This window comes from Megalops cyprinoides, chromosome 1 (assembly GCF_013368585.1).
Source record: "Megalops cyprinoides isolate fMegCyp1 chromosome 1, fMegCyp1.pri, whole genome shotgun sequence".
NCBI lineage: Eukaryota > Metazoa > Chordata > Actinopteri > Elopiformes > Megalopidae > Megalops > Megalops cyprinoides.
Window position 1 is genome coordinate 65,420,537 of NC_050583.1, and position 19,986 is coordinate 65,440,522.

The 19,986-nt window shown below is 47.7% G+C and overlaps 1 protein-coding gene across 3 annotated transcripts in view; it reads right to left on the bottom strand.

The window, feature by feature from the left end:
- LOC118778657 (AT-rich interactive domain-containing protein 4B-like) overlaps window positions 1–19,986 on the bottom strand; it is a 46,063-nt gene that overhangs the window by 8,992 nt on the left and 17,085 nt on the right. For all 3 annotated transcript variants that reach the window (XM_036530288.1, XM_036530278.1, XM_036530269.1), the window contains exons 3-14: window positions 19,674–19,784; window positions 15,494–15,559; window positions 13,788–13,878; window positions 12,883–12,962; window positions 12,484–12,575; window positions 8,111–8,252; window positions 6,696–6,775; window positions 4,456–4,532; window positions 2,877–3,025; window positions 1,779–1,851; window positions 763–857; window positions 328–425 (exon numbers count right to left, since the gene is read on the bottom strand). In XM_036530288.1, coding sequence (XP_036386181.1) covers window positions 328–425; window positions 763–857; window positions 1,779–1,851; window positions 2,877–3,025; window positions 4,456–4,532; window positions 6,696–6,775; window positions 8,111–8,252; window positions 12,484–12,575; window positions 12,883–12,962; window positions 13,788–13,878; window positions 15,494–15,559; window positions 19,674–19,784 — 1,154 coding nt within the window. The remainder of the gene's footprint in view (window positions 1–327; window positions 426–762; window positions 858–1,778; window positions 1,852–2,876; window positions 3,026–4,455; window positions 4,533–6,695; window positions 6,776–8,110; window positions 8,253–12,483; window positions 12,576–12,882; window positions 12,963–13,787; window positions 13,879–15,493; window positions 15,560–19,673; window positions 19,785–19,986) is intronic.

Here is a 19,986-nt window from a genome sequence, read left to right on the forward strand (position 1 = left end):
CGGCTTCACGGCGCAGATGGGCCGCATGTCAACAGGGTCAGCACCGGGGGGGGGGGGGTGTTGTTCCGAGTCCTCCTCCCACAACCCCGCCACCCTCTGTCTTACTACGGGGGCCAGGAGAGGTGTCACGCCAGACTGCAGGAGCGCTGGTAACACGCCAGGGCCCTGCGCTACCCGAGCCACCGGAGCGTGACTGTGTACATCAGAGCTTCCCGCTCGCGAGGAGCGAGAGACGGAACGCAGCGAGCGGCCGGGCAAAGCGTGTTTGACAAGGCAGGTGGCGGGGGAGCGGCGGGGGCAGGGGAGCGGGATGGGGGGGGAACATACTTCCTGTAGGCACATTTGACATTGTAGCCAGCGGCGGAGTTGAGAACGGGAATCCCCAGGTCCTGGTAGACTTGCTTCCAGATGGAGCCGCTGTCAATCTGCCCAGGAGAGAGAAAGAGAGAGAGAGTGGAGTCACTGTGAGGCAGACGCAGCCCTACGAGACAACCCTATAGAGGTCAAGGCCTCTAGGGACAAATGGAGCAGTGGGCGGGGGGTGGTCCAACATCAGACCACAGCAACCGCTCGCTGCCACAGTACGTGCCTCCCCAAAGAACGATGCTTCTGTGCCAAACAGCCCCCGAGTACCCAGCACTGCACTTTAACCAGAGCTTGACCACCTTGCCATTACCAAGAAGAAGAACCAGAGGTTTCCGTTTTGATTGCTTTTAGGGCTTTGGTCTGCTTTTAGGAGAAAAGCAGACACAGATTACTCACGTTATCAAAGCCTCCCAATTTGTGCACCAGTCTGTAAAGCTTGAAGAGGTTGAGGTTTCGGTAGCCCAACACTGGTCTCTTGTTTATAGGAGTGCCTGGGGGGGGGAGACAGAGGGATGGAAGTTAACTCTAGAACCACGGGTGTGCTTTTGTGAAATTCTAAACCTAAAATATAAATTTAAATACCTCACCACCTGATAGTGTTTGCACCAACACCAGCCCACCACTGTCCTACGCCCCCTTTTTCAATCTGCCTAAGATACACGATGAGGGTACAGTGTACAAGGAAAACAACAAAATCGTAATTTTATAACCTTTGTCACCGTTGACGATATTTCCCTACTTCCCGGTTTCCACTGCTTTTTCTCCTCCCTTATTTGCATCACATAAATCATGGAATGGAATCCATTATAGTGTCACATATTACATGATAATTATTGCTGTTGTGCCCATTGTGGAAAGACTCTCTAGTTTACCCTGTCATTCAATGAAAGATTCAGTAATGGACACATGTTGTTTGCGTCAATATATAGATGAGTATTTTCCCCTCTTTATCTAACATTACTCACACTTATGCAACGTTGAGTGCAACGTCACCATTAGTTACATGCATCTATTATGCTCTTTTCTTTTGTCCTCCTTAAATAGATGAAAAACACTGCTGAATGGTACAATACATCACAGAACTGTCAAAATGGAACCCATGAACTGGATCTAATGGGTGGATAGTTTTAACAATGTGCTTCACTGCTACTGTGAAAAGCAATCATTACTTATAGGCACAGGCAACACGACTTCAGTGATTAAGACTCCAGCTGAGATTTTCAGCCCTTTGAGGAAATATTCTATTTTCTAGAGTATTTTGTACGTAAAAATATTTCTGTCAGTGCGGTTACAAATTGTACAAAACGCGTAATTGACTATGTGTGAAATGGACACAGGACAATAGATATGAGGTACAATTTCGACTGTTTAAGGTCAGCATTTGTGCTTCGGAGTGAGAGGAAGAGCTTTACCTCTGTCCCCCATGAACTTGTACAGCTGCTGGAGGAAGTTCTCTCTCTCCTCTGGAAAAGGCTCCACTTCCTCCTAGTAAGCAAAGTCAGGAGAAAAGCTGAGTTCAGGAGACCAGGCTCCACGCACTGTGGTTAAGAACGCAGAGTCATCCCTCAAGAACTAAAGCGGAGTTCATGACACCGGAGGGACACATTTTCATCTCTGGGTGTTCTGTCCAATGGCACCGAACATAACAAATTGACCAAAATATTATGTTCCCCACAAATTTGCTTTACAGACACTGCCAGTGAACCATCCAGTGAACCCTTTTATACATTAATCTGGTCAGATCTGGCAAAGAGTCGAACCCAGCTGCCCTCGACAAAGGAACTTGTTCACCAGCCAAAACAAATCTGCTTTCCTCCACAACCGTATGGGAAATTCAACACTTGCAATAAAACTCATAAATTTATACATCTCTCTTTGACTGAGAAAAGTAGAAATTTAATCAGGTGGAAGGAGGATTCAAAACCTTCCCACTGGTGAAATTTCTCAGCTTATTTACAGTGCATAATAAAGAAAATTATGCACTACAAAAAAAGCTCATGTAAGGTCCTCATTCCTGACTTTTTGTCAAACATGGACTGTTTAACAGCAGTAGTGAAATTATTGGGGGGAAAAGGCGTACATTTAATTATGGAAAAGATTTTTGTCATCTCATTACCTGTCCAACTCAGGGGCTCAACAAATTACACTTTCACCTCTTTTATTCAAAATTAAATATGTTAATCAACACCAAAAACCATTCAAGCTATTTTAACCTTAGCGTGCCGAGAGGACGGTAAAAACATCCCTGGCTTACAAAACGCCTTGCTCCATTGTGTACCCAAAGCACCCAGATGGGCTCCAAGCCTTCAGCCTAAGGTAACTATTTCTGTTACATCCCAGGGAAGGATCAGTGTCTGTCAACCAAGCAGACCCAAAGGTGGCTGTCTTACAAATCACTGAAGCTTTCCATATTACTACCCAGCTTACAGGGCAGCCCACTGACACCTTTGCAAGGCCTTGCCAGTTCTCCAGCTCCCCCCCAAAGGATTTTTTTTTTTAACTGACATTACCTCCTCTTCCTCGCTGCTCGCACCCTCCTCTTCCTCTTCTGCCTCACCCTCATCCTCTTCCTCACTGCTAGAGGTGTCCTCCTTCAGTTCCATCCTCCAGGTACCAGGAACTGCTCCCCGCCGCAGAAAATCCAGGGCACTGTCAATAGCTGGCATATGACAGCAGCATACATTATACATTAGATACAGTATACAAGAGCATACACTATTATACAACACACAAACACATGCGTAGGCATGTAAACATACACCCACACGTCATCAGACACATGCGTGCATCTGTGCACGCACGCACGCACGCACGCACACACCAGCATGGCGGGGTTTCGCATGGCAACACACCCGCATGTAATCACTACCTAAGGTCTAGCTCCTTGCAGAGGCCACAGTTACGTAAACATCCTGAACCCGTTCCGCGGTGATGACAATGATGAATCCCTGCCCTGCGACTGGCAACCGGCGGCTGACGAGAGTGACTGGGAGGAGGCAAAAATTCTACAAGCGGCCGACGGCAGCGCTGACCTGCAACATGAACTGAACCTACTGTGCTGGTATGTACACGACAGCTGCGTGACCAAAATAAAGGCGACCGGAGAGACCAGAGCACGCGCTGGCGGACACAGTGTAATAAATGGGTCCTTATTACAAGTGCAAAGACCAGCGCAAAACAAGTTTCGGCTACTGAGACACCACTGGCACAGTATCAGAATCTCTTCTAATGTTGCTGCAAAGTCTATTTAAATTCTGCCAAGCGTTTACTACAAAAGGGGAAATAGTTTCAGAGTAAACAATAATCCTATTTCTCAGAAAAACAATACAATCTGCTCATTTCTGCTAAGCAATGAAGTAAACAATGTCATATGTATCGCCGGGTTCTTATTTCTCGCTTAAGAACTCGAACAGGCAAGTTTTGCTTGCATGCAGCTCGAAGACCTGCCACTTTTTTTCCATGACCTCAGAGGAGTTAACTGCTAAATGACAAGCACCAAAACATCACAAGCTATTTTCAGCCGTAATTGCGAAGAAGGCGTAAGGCGTACATTTTTAATCGCGTCTTCATCCTTGGCTTTTTGAGCGGCGCTAGAATTACGTGGGCGCAACACAAAAGCCTGGCGAGAAATTCATGCTGAAAATGTGGCCCTGCAGTCCACTACTGGTGAATCTGTGGTCTCTGCCCTTCCCCAGATCTTAAATATTCCACGTTTTGAACACCCGAGCATAGTTCCATGAGGCCGTTAGAGACTCCTCCCCAACGTCACTCCAGCAATCTTCCTTGAGAACAGGAAGCATGCTTATACATTTCAGAGGCTAATTACGTGGACAGTATTACTGCTTCGCCCCCACCATCCCCCCCTGGCTCCTGTGTCTCCGGTGGACTGGAGCGCACTGCCGGGCCTCAGCTCACTGCAAGAGGCAGGAAGGGCCCCGTCTGCTAGCAACCGCACCCTCACGGGTAAAGGGCAGAAGGACTGCAGGGGGCTGCCTTGCCGCGCCCCACCCCCGAACCTACCCACAACCCCTATTCCAACAGCCCTCCCACCCACCACGACCACTGCCTAATTGCGCATCCGCTCCTCACCTGGTTTCAGCGCCGCCTCCGCTTTCGGGACCGCCCCGCTGTCCATTTCTCGGACATCCTTCCGCATGACCGTGTAGCTGCAACGCAAAATGCACACCGCCTTTCAGCGCGAAGCACTTGTATAGAATATCAGCCACCTGATTTGCCGGGTCTCCTTAAAAGTTCTTGCAGCCTAAACTGGTTTAAGCAACAACGGACCCTGGCATCTCAGGAAGTCTCATTTACATGTCTGCAGGACATTCAGGCCACAGGCAACCATTTAGTAAACTTCATTAAATGCTTACTTCATTTATTTAGGACATTCATTACCTTAACTGTCACTACCCTTGTGTTAGGTGAGTGATTAGGGTGATCAGTCTCTGTTACTGCACTGTGAGTGGACCATCATGTGGGGTGTGGAATTAGCCCTGCCTCACGGCACCCTGTGCACTTGGACACTGTCAGTTACTCTCGCCAATAAATCACACTTGACTGGAACCTGTCTGAACTCCCATACCTCACAAGTAGGAATGCCGAAGCATGTGACTGGCAAACAAGCGTGAAGAACTGACTACCAGGAGCTGCACGTGCTGAACTCTGTCCCTGGTAACCTTATGTGGGCTAAGGAAGAGTATCCCCACGGCTTCCTCATTGTCTTCCTTGCAATTGAACGCTTACGCAAGCTCGGTACACTACGATTACAATTCATTGTTTTAGCAAAACACAATTAGGCGCACCGTTAATGTTCTGGTTGACTGAACACCCCACAGCTAAAGTGTTTACTCTCTGCCTCAAACAGAGTGCTTCAGTCCGACAGCTCCTCACTGCAGCTCAAGTGAATTTGACAGGAAGATATTAAAACAGAATGTTACACGCGATTTTATTATTAGCTCGGACATCGTTATATCAGGGTTTAATTGACTAACGAAGTCCGAATCATTCCTCACACATACCTTCTGATAGCGTTCCTCTTAATGCCCTTACTGATAAAATGAAGAGCTTTACTTAAAGGATGACATGAACAGATTACAAAGTAAACCTCCTAATATCTGACCCCTTACAGAACTGCATCACAATCCAGCTTTTTCAAAATCACACTGCGGATGAAGCAATCTAAGCATCAAGACTTTAGAGAAACAGAGATGGCTGCCCTCAAGGCAATAACTACAAGAATTCAGCATTGCCACATTTTATCTGAAATTAAAATGACCCATCACTGCAATTAGCGCTCACAACACCAGTAATTACGTTCTAAAATTGATTACAGTGAATCAGAGTACAGATGGGAGGAGTCAGACAAACCAGCAACAGGTGTAGATAAGGGGGAATATCCCTACTCTGCGATTTACTGTGTGAAACACACAGTTTTTGGCCTGCTTCCATGATTTCATCTAAACAAAGGAGAAAGAGGGGGCTCCCAGCAAGAATGGGGTCTTTGGCATCACTGAATGAATAATAGGACCAGTTACATTCACCTCAGGTTTTGGCAGTCTATAAACCCTTCCACTTCTCCCCCTTCCACTCAGAGCTTGGTCTCTAAGCCCCGTATCTAACACCGAGGGGGGCGGCCTTAGAAGACCTCGTCCTCACATCATAGTGAACATGATCCTTTGAGCTATTCAAGTCCAAAAAGTAGCATGCACTTAATTCACAGCCCTTGGCTTTTGTCAAATTGGCAGCTTCCTTCACAATGCAAGCTCAGTAACACTGCAGAAAGTCTCATCATGGGGGTGGAGATGGAATGATTGTTGCTCAGCTCTCTGTGTCTTGTGAAATAAGTATTCTTCTGTGTACCCATTTCAATTCAGTAACATAATTGACTTTGGTGGAGTGAGACAGTCAGAGTTCCAACCCGCCTACCTCACCCTTATCCTGTGTGGGGGAGAGCGGAAAAAGTTGTAATTTAGACATTGACTCTCCCCCCCACCAAGTCAACTTGATTTAATTTTGGGGTGGGTAAAAACTCTTGGAACAGGCTGGAAACTCCATGGGGCTGTATCTCCCCCCCTCTCCAGTGCCAGAGCCGTGTGGAGTTGGACTGCCTCTCCAGTTGGGGCTATATTTTGGGGCTGTATGTGTATGTGATGCTCCCCCATGGCTGAATCCCTACACCTCTTTTCCCACAAAATGCTCTGAACAGGGCAGAAAAGGCACTACTGTGACCTCAGTGGCCCAGGCCTCTCTGCCCTCAGACATGTGAGCCCAGGAGAAAAAAAAAAAAAAACAAGATCAGAGATATCAAACTACAGCTTGCCACTTACAATTTCCCATCCTTGAAGGAGCGGACAAGAACACTGTCCTTTTTCAGCGCCACCTCCTCCCTGCAGTCCGGGGAAATAACCTTGGAGGACATTTTTCAAGCAGGAGAGAGAGGAAGAGAGAGAAAGAAAAAGAGAATACAAATCAGAAAGATAATCAACAAGGCGACACAAAGCCACAAACTACAGTGACAAGAGAGACATTAAAAAAGTGGCTCTCACCAGGCTTGCAGAAAAAACACCCGGTAATGCCCACCGCATCACTAAAAGGTTTCAGCTCTGCACCACAGCAGCTGTTGTTGTATCCAACCAATCAACAACCTCCTCTTAAATGGCCAAAGATCTGGACTGCAACCAAATAATCAACAGCTAACTAGAGCGCGCAGCTGAGTTGCTCTCGAACAAACCACAGAAATGACTCACAAGCTTTTTAGTTGATTAAATCCCAGGTTTGCATGATGATGGGAGGTCTGCTTAAAATCAAAATGCCGAGAAGATAAATGATGAGAGGGAAAATCGTGCAGGACATTTCCCCTGGATTTTTGTTGCCTGAGGTGATTTCAGCTGAGAGCCCCGAATCAGATTCGGCCTCCTGCGGTTGTTTACTAAGCCGTCTTGTCCAATCGAGGCTCGCCACGCACGGCCGGCGCGCTGAGCGATCTGAAAACCCCTGCTGCTTTGCTTTCGCTGCGTCTGTGAGCCCAGTGTAAACCGGCCCTCGCTGTCAACAAACGCACGAGTGAGGACGAGGAAATTCGCCCCCCCCCCCCCCCCCCCCCCGCAACAGTGCAGCGTATCGTCTCGCTAATGGAGCTAATTGGCAGAGGGGCATCACGCAATGTCTGGTGGGGATGGATGTGAGAGAGCTACCCCATACTGAGGGGGGGTATCCCTGCAGTTTGCTCGGGGGCACTGCCACGGCCACCACATCCCGCTGATGTAACCCACGCTACAGACAGCCCTCCGCCGCCCCTTCCTTAACCCACTGCCTGGGCGAAATACAACGCCACAGCTAATTATCCATTAAACTGCTGATTTGCCAGACGGGAGAAACTTGGGGTGGGGGGGGTGGGGAGGGATGAAAGCGAGCCAAGGATAACAACCCGGGGGCGGCACCACGCAGAGCTGAGCGGCGTAATTAACGGGACAGTGGTGCACTGCTCCTCTGTGACTGTCCCATACAGCTATACAGTCAGCCTCAGAGGGCTGAACTGGCACCTCGATAGACCAGCTCAGCCATTAATCACATTACAGACTATACACATTTGCAGGGTCACAGTCTCGGTTTTTTTTCCCCCCTGCAATTATTGCGCCACTGTATCACTACGACAGCACAGCGGAAGTGCACCGCTTGGCCTAGCTCTTGTGCGCTCTGTGCACGGAAGAGGAGTGTGCAGTGTAGCAGGGGCGGGGCTTACCAGCGCGGGGTACCACGGCGCCTTCTTCTTGTCTCCGGTGGCGACGCAGTCCACGCACACCACCTTGCCGAGCAGCTCGTCGTTCAGCCTCTGGTCGCCCTCCTCCTCCTCGCTGGAGGACGAGGACGACTCCTCTTCTTGACTGCGGGGTAGAGGAGGAATCAGGGTCGGGTTTCGCGTGACCACGCGACTAAAACTGATGAGAGCGTAACCCCCGCTGGAACAGCATGCCGTCCGAAGTTCACCCGAACCGAATTCAGCCCCTTCATTCGGAAAGCTCTCCCGCAGGTCAACCCTCATTATTTCTGAAGATTGACTGAACTGTATGGCATTGAATGGCACGGACAGTACGTCTGAGAGTACGCTAACAAGAAGTCGCTTTGCTTTGAGAACTTGAGCAAGCACAAAGGCTTTGGTTATGCGGCATTGATAAAAGTACGCTGATAGGCACAGAAGTCAAACTGAATCATAATTATTACTTCTCTGCACTAGACAAAACAGCAAATGCAGGACTGTGTAGTGCCGTTTTCAGCTAAATTTAGAACACAAGACACAATGAAGAGGAAGAAAAACACCTTTCAGTGGTTGTAACAGACGTACAGTATCTGCCACTCACAATAAGACTCCATGAGGACCAGCAGAGTAATAACAGCAGTGGTGCTGTCAAAAACTATAATATCATTATTATTATTTTAACATGCATTATGATGGTGAGTGCACGACATGCTTTACCGAACCTAACAGTGGGTGACCGAGGACCGAGACCGAGGTGGGGGGACCGAGAGGTGTAAAGCAGCTTTCAACAGAAGCCCGTTGCAAGCCACGCCTGACTGCAGCCACAGCCACAGTGCCCTGGGGCTTCAAGCCACTGCATCGTATGAGGCAGGACGCTCAAGTGCCTGAACCACGTGGATGGCCTAATTTGAGGTTTGCACTCTGACCGAGGTGCGGCTTCCTCTCTGTGGTTACACCGCATGCACTCCGCAGAAAAAAACACTCTCCGTTAATTAGGCGAAGCAGCCAGCGGTCATGCTCTTGTTTTAAGTGCCGGTAGCTTTTCTGGCTGTGAGCAGCCCTGGGAAAACGGTTTCTAACTTACCGAGAGCCTCCCCGCCAAAGTAATGGCAGTCACAATGCGTTACCACTAGAGGGCGCAAAGGCTGATGGCACAGCCACTGAACGGTCCCTGTTCGGACCAGCAAAAGCACGCTAGAGGGTCTGTAACGGGCGAGACAATGGGCCTTTTCATTTCAGCACTTCTTTGCAGAAGAAACAGACACGGTGTGTCTCATGCTGCAAGAGCAAATTGCAGGCAAGTGAAATTCCACCGCCCTGAGGCATAGCCCAGCTCTCCTCATGGAGGCAGGCTTACCAATAAATATATAATATAATATAGTATATTTTCAGATTAAAAGGAAGGTCATATATTGTCAGTCGGCGGCAGTGACTGACAGTGATGCACATATTAAATTAACAGGACGTTCAAAGTTTTTTTTGTTTCTAGATGCAGCTGTAATTTAGACTGTGGTCAGTTTTGACTTAAATCCCAGGCCACCGATCCCAGCGTGTGTGTGGAAAGCCTTCGTTGTGGAAAGCAGGTGATGGGGCCTCTGTGTCGCTCAGCCTGACCTGCCTCGCCGTGAGTTTCAGTGAGGCAGAGCACCACAACTCCGCCAGGGCCGCGTCACCGGCCTGCCCCACACGCGGCCTCCTCCATGCCCTCGTCTCGCCCTGCTGCCCGTGCTGGAGGCGGTCTGAGGGTTCCCCTGCACCCCGCGGAAGGCAGACGCTACCCTGTCAGAGAGCCTAAGCCCTCCAGCCTCCCGCCCGGGGCCTATTTATACCCCCCCTGCTCCCTGCACTCTGAGGCCAGGATTAATATATAATAGCGCTTCGCAAGGTGTGGCACAGAGAACCCAAATTAGCCCCCACAAGACGCGCTGGAAGAGGCGCACGACCGCGAGGGGACAAGCCCACAGGTGAAAGCCCTCCAGCCCTTAAGTGCCCTCCAGCACGTTCACAGCTGTCCTTCAAAGAGACCGACAGCCCGCCCACCAGCACGTGGTGAAGTCACTGCAGAAGGGTTATTTTCGATCCCCCATTCATGAAGCGCTACCCCGCCTGGCGTATCCCGAGATTCAGCTGATCCGATACCACACAATCCCGCTCTCCGCTCCTCCTTACATGTGTAACCGCTTATGCACCCGGGCCTGAACACAGGTGTCTGCCAAACATACAATAATGACAATGGCTAAAGGCCGCAGTAAACTTTCACAGGCCAGCTGGCTGCCGGTGTTCCGTTACAAATAAATTAAAATGCATACCACCTCGGTAGAAACCCGCAGGCTTTTAAATACTTTTTATGACCTTATAAATCCCTGTTTACAGACACACCGACTGCATTCTCCGCAGCTTTCCAGCAGATTAAGGGAAAAAGAATATGTTCGGAATCAGAGGCGTGCACTGCGGCTGAGAGCGGTGACTCACAATGATGATGAGGTTTAAAGACGAGAACAAGGCAGAATAAAAGGAACCCCTTCAAGACCATGCATTCGCAGATAGCTATTCTAAATATAATGGGATGAATGTGTCTGTGGCGTGAGCTGAGATTTTTTTTTTTTAAACTGACAAGCAAGGGCTTAGAGGCTTACTGCGCTTTAGGAGATCTTGAGGATATTAACATATCAATGCGGTGGGTAACGCGCACAAATAAAGCCTCCTAAAAGCCCCTGAAATACCTCGCTTTGATCCTAAACTGATAGTTATTCTAAAGCCCCGTGATTCTTCTCAGAGCTCTGAAGGCAGCTACCCCATATGCTGGGGAATCCAGTGGGACATAAGACAGGCAGGCAAAATAATTGCTTGATGTTTAGGTAAAAAAAGAATGCTTATTTTATCATTAACCCTATCAGGGGGCAGGGGAAGGACTGGGCTCTGAGAAGAGGCTCATGACACTGATCGCTATTGGTGGGAGAGGGGTGGGGGTGGGGAGGGACCAATTAACAGTGACAAATCAGCGATCGCCTAATTCCTAGCTGGAACGAAGGCTTCCCCAGGGTGAGCCAACATGGAACTCCGAGCTGCTGCTATTTGTTAAGAGGACGGATCAACTGATTTTAAAACTCCACGGGATGATGTCACCACATCTCGGGCGAGATTTACTGCTCCTGGCCAGAGACACTCCGTCCCTCAAAGCTCAACTACCAGCAGTTCCTCTGTGTGAGGTTCTCACTCAAATACTCCACCTGTACACCACATGCGGGGCATGAGCACAGTGCTTTTTTCTTCCATTCAGGTACTCCCGAGCTTCATTGTGTCAAAATGTCAGTTCAATATGCATTCTGAAGGACAATATGAATTTAATAAAACTAGATATAGCTCTTTTTTGCTGCCACATCATATATAATACTTAAACATCCCCTTAAAATAGTAATTATGGTTTTGTCAATTGTAATAACAATGGTTAGTTTGATCATGATGGCAGCACCAGGAAGGGTGTCATCACTACGCCTTCTCTCTCTCTAATACAGAACATACCATGCAGAAACTGCCAGGGAAAATTCCACCTCTCACTCACAGTCTCTTCAAAGAGCACACCAGTGCATTTCCTCCAGAAATTTGTGATTGTAAGTGACGACTTGAATAATTATTCAAAATATATGACTACCAGCAAAGACCGAGCTACAGAATTCAAATATCAAATGTACTTTTAAACAATTTTAAAGCTGTTCCAAATAAATTTAAAACGAGTTGACAGGTTCAATTTAAAATGAAGAGATTCATTTGGAAGCAATAACAATGTGACTCAACACATTATTGACAAAGAAACAGTCAGTCTTCCTTATGTTAAAGCCATTTTTGCATCCAGCAGAAAAACAGACTAGAGTCTGTGTGCACACAGAGCCATTCTGAATTATGCCATTGAAAATAACAGCTCCATAAACAAAATACAGCACGCTGCCTCAGCGGCTGATTTGAAACATGGTGTTGCCGGGAGAGGACGTATTCAGTAGACGGAGACATGGCGCGGGGTTCGGGCCAGCTGGTACGGAGTCAATGTCACTATTGAGCTGTAGGGTACCGTACAAGAGAAGGGTAGGGGTGGGGGGGTGCCTTTTCACAAGTCTGTGCCCGCTGGTGGCTCTCACCAGAGGCAGCTGTGCACCTGCTTGCTGCAACCGGATGGGCTTTGCATCCCAGCCAACAGCACGTCGCCCCCCCCCCCCCCCCCCCCCCCCGCCCCCATCTCCTCTGCGCCGTGGCAATTAAAGACCGGGCCAGTCGCTGAATGGACACGCTCTCCCCCCTTTCAGATGGTAATAAGGCAAAGTGGGCATGGCATTAGGGGCAGGGCTGTGGTAGCTGCTACTCACACAGGATTGGATCGTCTGCCACGGTTGCCCTTCTTGCCGATGACCGGCGTGCCAAAGTGCTCGGGGTTGGTGAGGGGGAGCTGGTCCAGCGTCTGAAAAGCACAAAGGCCAGAGCCGGCATCACAGTGAGCCACGGCCTGAGATCACTCGTAACACAGTTAAGGCTGCAGCACTGAGCGGTGAGCACGATGATCAGATGTCATGGGTAAATATGCAAACATCCCTTAAAGAGCGTACGTCAATGTATGCTGATATTATCTACACGATCTAACTCATGGCACGCATAAATATGACCCCCTACTTTTTTAGTAAAGGAGAAACACGCGAAAGCATAAATAAACATGACTTTCCATCAAGACACACTGAGAACAAAGGAGCGGGGTGCATAGGGGAACTTGCCTCGCTCTCTGCAAAGTGGCGCGCTCCTTTCAGGCACAGAGAGGAACGCCTCAGGGTCTTCTCATCGCCGTCATCAAACACTGCGGGAAAGAGACAGGCATATGGGTCACGTCATCGGTGAGTTAGCTCACCCGCTCTCTCTCTCTCACACACACACACACACACACACACACATACACACACACGCACGCACGCACAAGCGCGTCTTGCCCTACCCTCTCCGCGTTAGAAAAACAAACATACTGAAACTGCCCCCTGCTTTTACACCTCGTAGTAAATTCACCCGGCTTCCAGCGCGTTGCGGCACTGTGAGTGGTGCAATCGTGGCGCGGGCCGTGGGGAGAGGCCGCAGCCGGTGAGGGGAAACCACTTATCCCTGTATGCGATACGCTGGTTCAGAAATACTCTGCAAAGGGGACACTCCTCACCGGTCTGCCTTCAACCTGACAATTTAACCGCTTACGCCAACAACCCCTTGAGCTCTAAATGTTCAAATAAGAAAGATGAAATATGAAAGAATATTTGATGTAACATAAAATCAAGTGCTTATTCGTGACGCATAAAATGTATGTGTACACAGACACATATATAGTCTATACATAAACATGCAGTGTGTCTATGTGTATCACAGAAATTCTCTGTATTTGTATGAAGAATTCTGCTCAAATAAGTCAATGCCAAGCCTGCTCAAATAATGTCAAGGTCAAACAACGCTGCTTAAATGGTGTGTTAATACCAGTTCTTAACACTAAATTCGTGATCAGCTTGATCTCAGCTCTGTGGTGCACTTGCACAGGTCAGTGGAGATTATCTGAAAGTGAGGCAGGTGCATTCTTGCTGAATTAGTCACTGATCCCTAAGTACTACGATGAATGAGAAAAAAGCTGACCTCAGCTCCAGCTTACCGACAGTGTACAAGCTGGCGTCTGTTAATTTGTTGATTGTGGCTTCCTGGTATACTCCATCCTGATTTTTCACTTCCACAGCCGCTCCCACCTGCACCAAGAGAAGACAGGAAAGATCCCCCTGAGATACTACAATTTTGGTTTCATTTCCTAGTAGAAGACAGACCTGGGCTATCTACCTGAAGAGCCTCCTTGAACTTACTTTTTGTGGAACTAGGACTGACCATGTACAAGTAAAGCAGGAAGGACCTGACACTGACCAGTGTAAATGTCAAGTGGTACCTTTAGTAGGAGCAAGCGGCATGGTTCAAGCTGGCTACACATCACAGAAAGGCTTTAAGTCCTTCCAGTGAGTAAAAGGACATTTGACTTTTCACTGAGGGTAAAAACAGAACACAGTAACATGCACATCCACCTTGGACTACAGCTGTTTACAGTGAGAAGTAGTCACGTGATAAGGGAAGAATAAGCTTAGGTTTAGGTGTGGGCGAGTATATCGAATATACTTGATGTATCGCTTTGGCGTTTCGCTTCTCCCGCTCTCTCCTATGGCTCTCTCCCTCTCACAGACACAAAAAGAAAAAAACTCACATACATACGTCACACACACTCAGCCGCCCATCCAGACCACTCTCCTGGGAGAGTGTGTGTGACATATAGGTGAGACGTGCATTTTTTGTATCTGGAGGGAACAGGGAAAGAGCCTGGAGAGAGCGAAAGAAGTGAAGCGGCAAAGCGAGTTTATACGTGCTGAGTTTGGAAACGGTAATAGAAGATGGAGGCGGACAAATTGGTTCCGAAAAGAAACAGCACTGGATCCATCATCTGGCAGTGGTTTGGGTATCACAAGGAAGATGTTGAACAAGCAACAGTTATCTGCAAAATATGCAGCAAAACCACTGTCTGGTTTGAATAAATACTGTTTTGGTTGCGATTTCCCCCTTTTTGCATGCAAGTTTAAAATTGTTCCAATAGAAACCACTAATGGATATAAACAAGAATGTTTTAACGCAGACATATCTTGCAGGAACTACTAGAATCATCATACTGGTGTGATTGTATGCATCAAAGGGTTAAATCGAGTATTTATGAAGTGCTTTAGAGCAGATTTCAAAATATCGAGATATATATCACGTATCACGATATAGCCTAAAAATATTGCAATATTATTTATAGGCCATATCGCCCAGCCCTAATTAGGTTAACAGTGCCACTGAGGGGACACTGAGGGGACAGGAAGATGTCCCTTAGGTTGAATCCACCCCCCACGTTTATGGCTCAGAAATCCAACCGCTGATGGGATCAGGGGGAGAGCTGGATTACATAAAGCCTTAGCTCAGCAATCCATTACCTGGTCCTACCTGGTCTGTTTTCTACAAGATTCTATTACACGCTGCTGGGTGGCAAAAGGATCTATATACGGCATTACAGCACCACACTCCAAAGGCTTTAACTATAGCTTTTAAGTGGCCTGTTTTCAGAGAAAGAGGTCTCTACTGGAAAAGCCCTGCCTGTGTTCTTAGGGTGACATTTCCATTCAAGGACATCCCGAGGCAAACAAACAAAAAAGCAGGATTGATTCTTCACAAATGCCAGCGTGGAGAAACCCCGCGCGGCAGGGGGAGCGGACGCGAGCCCCCAGGCGGGGAATCGACTGCGGGCGCCTCATCGACGCCTGGAGGCGAGGCGACGGACTCATCCCTTACCTTTAAAGGTCCTCTGATGTGCTCGTCGTGCACTTCCCCCGTGGACGAGTCCTGCTTAAAGGTCACCTGGGGAACAGAGGTGGGGAGAATGAGTAACCAAAGCAAACAGACGTCCACTCCGAAGTCTCCGGCCCCCGTCCGCTGTCCATGTCACAGGCCAGCTCTGACGCAAAGCAGCACAGGACACAGAGACCGGGAGCTTATTATTTTGCAGGTTTTCCCACTTGCAAAGCATGTACAAGTCTGTAATTAATTATTTAAAAACCATACACTGTGATTTTCTGGATTTTTGTTTTAGATTCCGTCACTCACAGTTGAAGAGTACCTATGATAAAAATTACAGACCTCTACATGCTTTGTAAGTGGGAAAACCTGCAAAATCGGCAGTGTATCAAACACTTGTTCTACCCACTGTATATGGGATTTAAAACCCATATGGCTAACCTGCCCCAGTTTTGCGTTTATGAACAGGCACACTTTCTAGCAGGTTGACCTGTGAACTGTCTGACCTGTGACATTCTACAGCTCAGGCAAAAAATAAATAAATACCACACAACGAATCAAGAACCGCACCACAAGTCCAAGGACAGAGGGCTGAAAATGACAGGGCAGCCGTTCCTCTTACGGCTCCGCGCCTCGACACCGAAATGTGGTTAACAGCATTTCACCACAAGTTCAATAAAGCAGATCAGCTCGCTGTAATTCCCGCCTTTACTTTACACCTCTCTACTGGCACAATCTGCTACGAGCTCCTGACACGCTTATCACTTCTGATTGCAGCTGAAGCACTGGACAATAGAAAGGAAAATGATAAAGTCGATCAGGCACTGCCGCTCCTGACAGGCCACGGAATGAATGGCGGCTAATACCGCACATCTCCCGGCGGGCGTAATCGTGAGACCGTTTGCGGATACAAATGGCTGAGAAGAAACCTCCTAATTTTCATGATCTGCGTCTTAGGAAAGGATGTTTGTAGCAGCAGGGAAGCTGTGGTTACACTGCACTTATATATCCAGAGGCGGTATTTCTCTCCCTGAACTCAGGATGAACCAGCAACAGGCAAAACTGCCTTGACTTACAGACGGTTTGCTTCAGGTCAATAGCTCTTTACTGGGAGATGTCTGTAATGACCACTGCTGACAGTCTGCGAGATGTCTGACTCTGACTGGATTGTTTATGTTTCTGGGCACCCCATTATCAACACAAGAGGTTCTTGACACACTGCTAGCCCGAAGGTCTTTTAGCTCCTTTACAAGGGTTGCATGGAGCAGTTGTGGAGCGTTACGGCAGTTACCAGCCAAGCCAGTCCGCATGGGAGTAGCCCTCCTTTAGCCATGACCCTAAAGTGGCCCAAGGAACTTGTGCTTTTGAGCAAATTAGTGGAGCAGAACTTTACTGTCGATGCAAATCCAGTGATGAGAGATTGGTTTTCTCAGATACTCCCAACTCAAATTCCCCTAAGCCCCAAGCTTAAATCCCTCTTGCCTATCACGACACATGACGCTATGCAGGCTATGCTATGCCTACACTGTGAAAAGATCTCATCTCTACAAGATGAGCGCACAGTAGCCGGATTGACTTCTATTCAGTCAGCAGTTTGAAGCACTCTGGGGCTAATGTCATTACGATACAGGCTTTGAGATAACCTTTCACACAGTGGGACACTGGAGACATTTGGCAGGATTATTACAAACAGCCTCCTGTCGGGTGTTCAGGTGCTTTAATACAGAAAATCGTAAGCAGCTAAAGCAAAATATTTCAAGATCAGCAGGGCTGTTTTAATTTCCTCCAACTACCGTACTTGAAACACTCTCCATTCAGAAAGAAACTCAGCTAAATACCTTGCAATATTGATAACCTCATTTGGGAGGATTACCTGTCTGAGATCATCAGATCTCGCATCAGATAAAGTGTAAAGGCGTGAAGTTTCTCCTGAGCTGGGACCGCGTGTTTGAGGACAGATAAGGCTTCTTTGCCAGATCACACCTTTAATCTCATCAGGAACAATGCTAATGGTGAGGTCATCCGCTCCCTTCTAAAGAGATCATCAGCTTTGCACACTAACGTGCGGGTTCACGAATGACAGTCTTGAGAACGGAAATAGCAGCTTCTCCTTTAAAAGGGGATGGAAAAAAATCTGAATTGATACAAGGGGGCTTTTTAAAAGCAACTTCTGTTTCGAGTCAAGGGTCTGAGAGAAGCAATACTCAAAAGGGGTAAAAGGAAAAAAGTGACAATGGCAATTCTTCTAGCTTTCCTGAACACTCTTCAAAGGTAGAACAGAACAAAAGTATTCAGGGCAAATCTATTTCAGTGACAAGGGCTCTTTTACCCCTTTTATAAGCATACTGCAGTGAACTTCTATCAGTTCTTTTATTTTCGTTTTTTTGTGGTCCCTGGATCCTGAAATACCGCTGTAACTCCTAGTAACATGTAGCTACTGTGAGCAGAAGTGCCAGTCCCGGCCATCATGGCACGGTTTTTGGGTGGCTGCTGACAGGACCGTGACACAACATCCTATGACGAATCACTCCAGGGCAAGAAGACTCGCATGGGTCAAATGGCACCAAGAGGAGCACACAAAAAAAAAAAAAAAAAAAAAAGCAGGGAGTCATAAACGCAAGAAAAAGGAAAACGCGCTAAAGTGTGTCCGTATGTTGGGTGCAGGTCGACACAGGTGCTCTGCTCAATAGCGGGTTTTAAAGCCCCTGTGGAGTCCCTCTGCGCTTTAACTGAAAATCAGAAAGCCTAAATTAAATGCAGATTGTTTTCTTTAGACACATGGGAAGGCAGCAAATGACTGTTGAGCAAGCAGACAAAAAAAACGTGACGCTCCAAAGGATTCGAGTGGAATTAATTCAGTGAGTGAATTCTGGGTAACTGCAGACTGTGACAAATTACTGTAATCCCACATGTATATAATATTTTAAGACACTGTTGTAGTTGCTCTGCTGTATCCAACCCAGAGTCGGAGTCAAGAAGTGTAAACCTGAAGTTTTCTGAGATGGAACCGATTTTCTACTGCAAGTCATGTGCAACAAAAAAAAAAGATTCACGGCTTCTTTAAAAGCTATTTACAAACTGCTTCAAGCTTTCGCGTAGCGCCATGGCAATTATTAATGCAGGGCAATTTAATTAAAACACACAAAGAATTAGCGCGAATCATTTACAGAAACTGGCTGCATTTACAAGTAATCCTGTAATTATTCTGTGCCGCTACCCGGTGGCTGAAACAGATAGTATGGATTTACTGCACCACGGACATAGCAGCCTGCAAAAAGGCTAGGATTCATTTCCTGACACTGTGGAAATTCCACAGCAGACCGGAGAGACAAGTGGCCAGGGCATTTACATTCCTGTGAGAGTGCATGCTATGGCTGGAAGGACGGGAGAGAAAGCGGCAGGAATAATAGGGCTGGCTGATGTTGTAAGATGCCGTTGGCTGCTGCACAGGCTGACTGCAGTTAGCTCTGCCTCCCTCTTCTTCAGAGGAAGCCCTTGATGCCGCGCCCCGCGCCGCCAAAACTGCTCTCACCTCTCGGAAAAAAATTCTCTCATCTCTCATCTGAAGTCACCGCTCCAATCTCTCCCTATCTGTGCAGGCTGTGCCTCAAAGTCAGGTGTGTGTGTGTGTGTGTGTGTGTGTCAACGTAGTGGAATATGAGAATCAGAAAAAGAGCCACCCTCCTGTGGACAGTGGAAATGTTTATTTTCTAGTCCTGGGTTGTTGCTGAAGTCACCTCTGGTTCATAAACAGGGTTCCTCTGCTCTCAGCGGCATCAAGGGCCAGCATGTATCAGGCCAGCGGGAATATCACAGACTGCCCAAGCCAAACAAGCTCATAACGGAAATCATTTGGAAATATCTCCAGGCAACCTTTTCTGCAGCATTTCATTTTGAATTAACTTGATATAAAGGCACTGGATGTTGTAGGTGCTGAGCTCATTATTAGCTAACGTTACATCACCCACATACTCAGCAGACATCCTTACCTGGAGATCTGCATACCTTACATTTTTCATAATAGCCAGCTGCACACCTGGATATTTTGCCGATGCCATTCAGGTTAAACGGCATTTGATCAAAGGGTATAACAACAGTGTAATGTCACCCGAGACCCGGACTTGCAGCTTCCCTGACACAAGTCCAGTGTTCTACCCATCCCAGCACATAGCCTTACCTTTACTTTGACCAGCCTCTTGGCGGTTTTGATCTTGGCCTCGCAGAAGGCCCCCCTGTACTTGGCACTCACGTCTGTGCCCACAGGCAGGTACGGGGGCTCCTCCAGGGTCTGGGGGTGGGAGGAGAAAGAGTAGTTATCACACATTCACATTGACATAACACAGGCCCTGCAAAAAAAAAAAAAAAAAAAAGACAAGCCCTCCTTGTTAACTTTTCTACTTGCTATCAGTTCCTGAATTCTCATTTCCTGGCTTTTCCCCAACAACGCACAAGTGATTGTGAACCCCTGGATCGCAGATGACCGGTTGAGG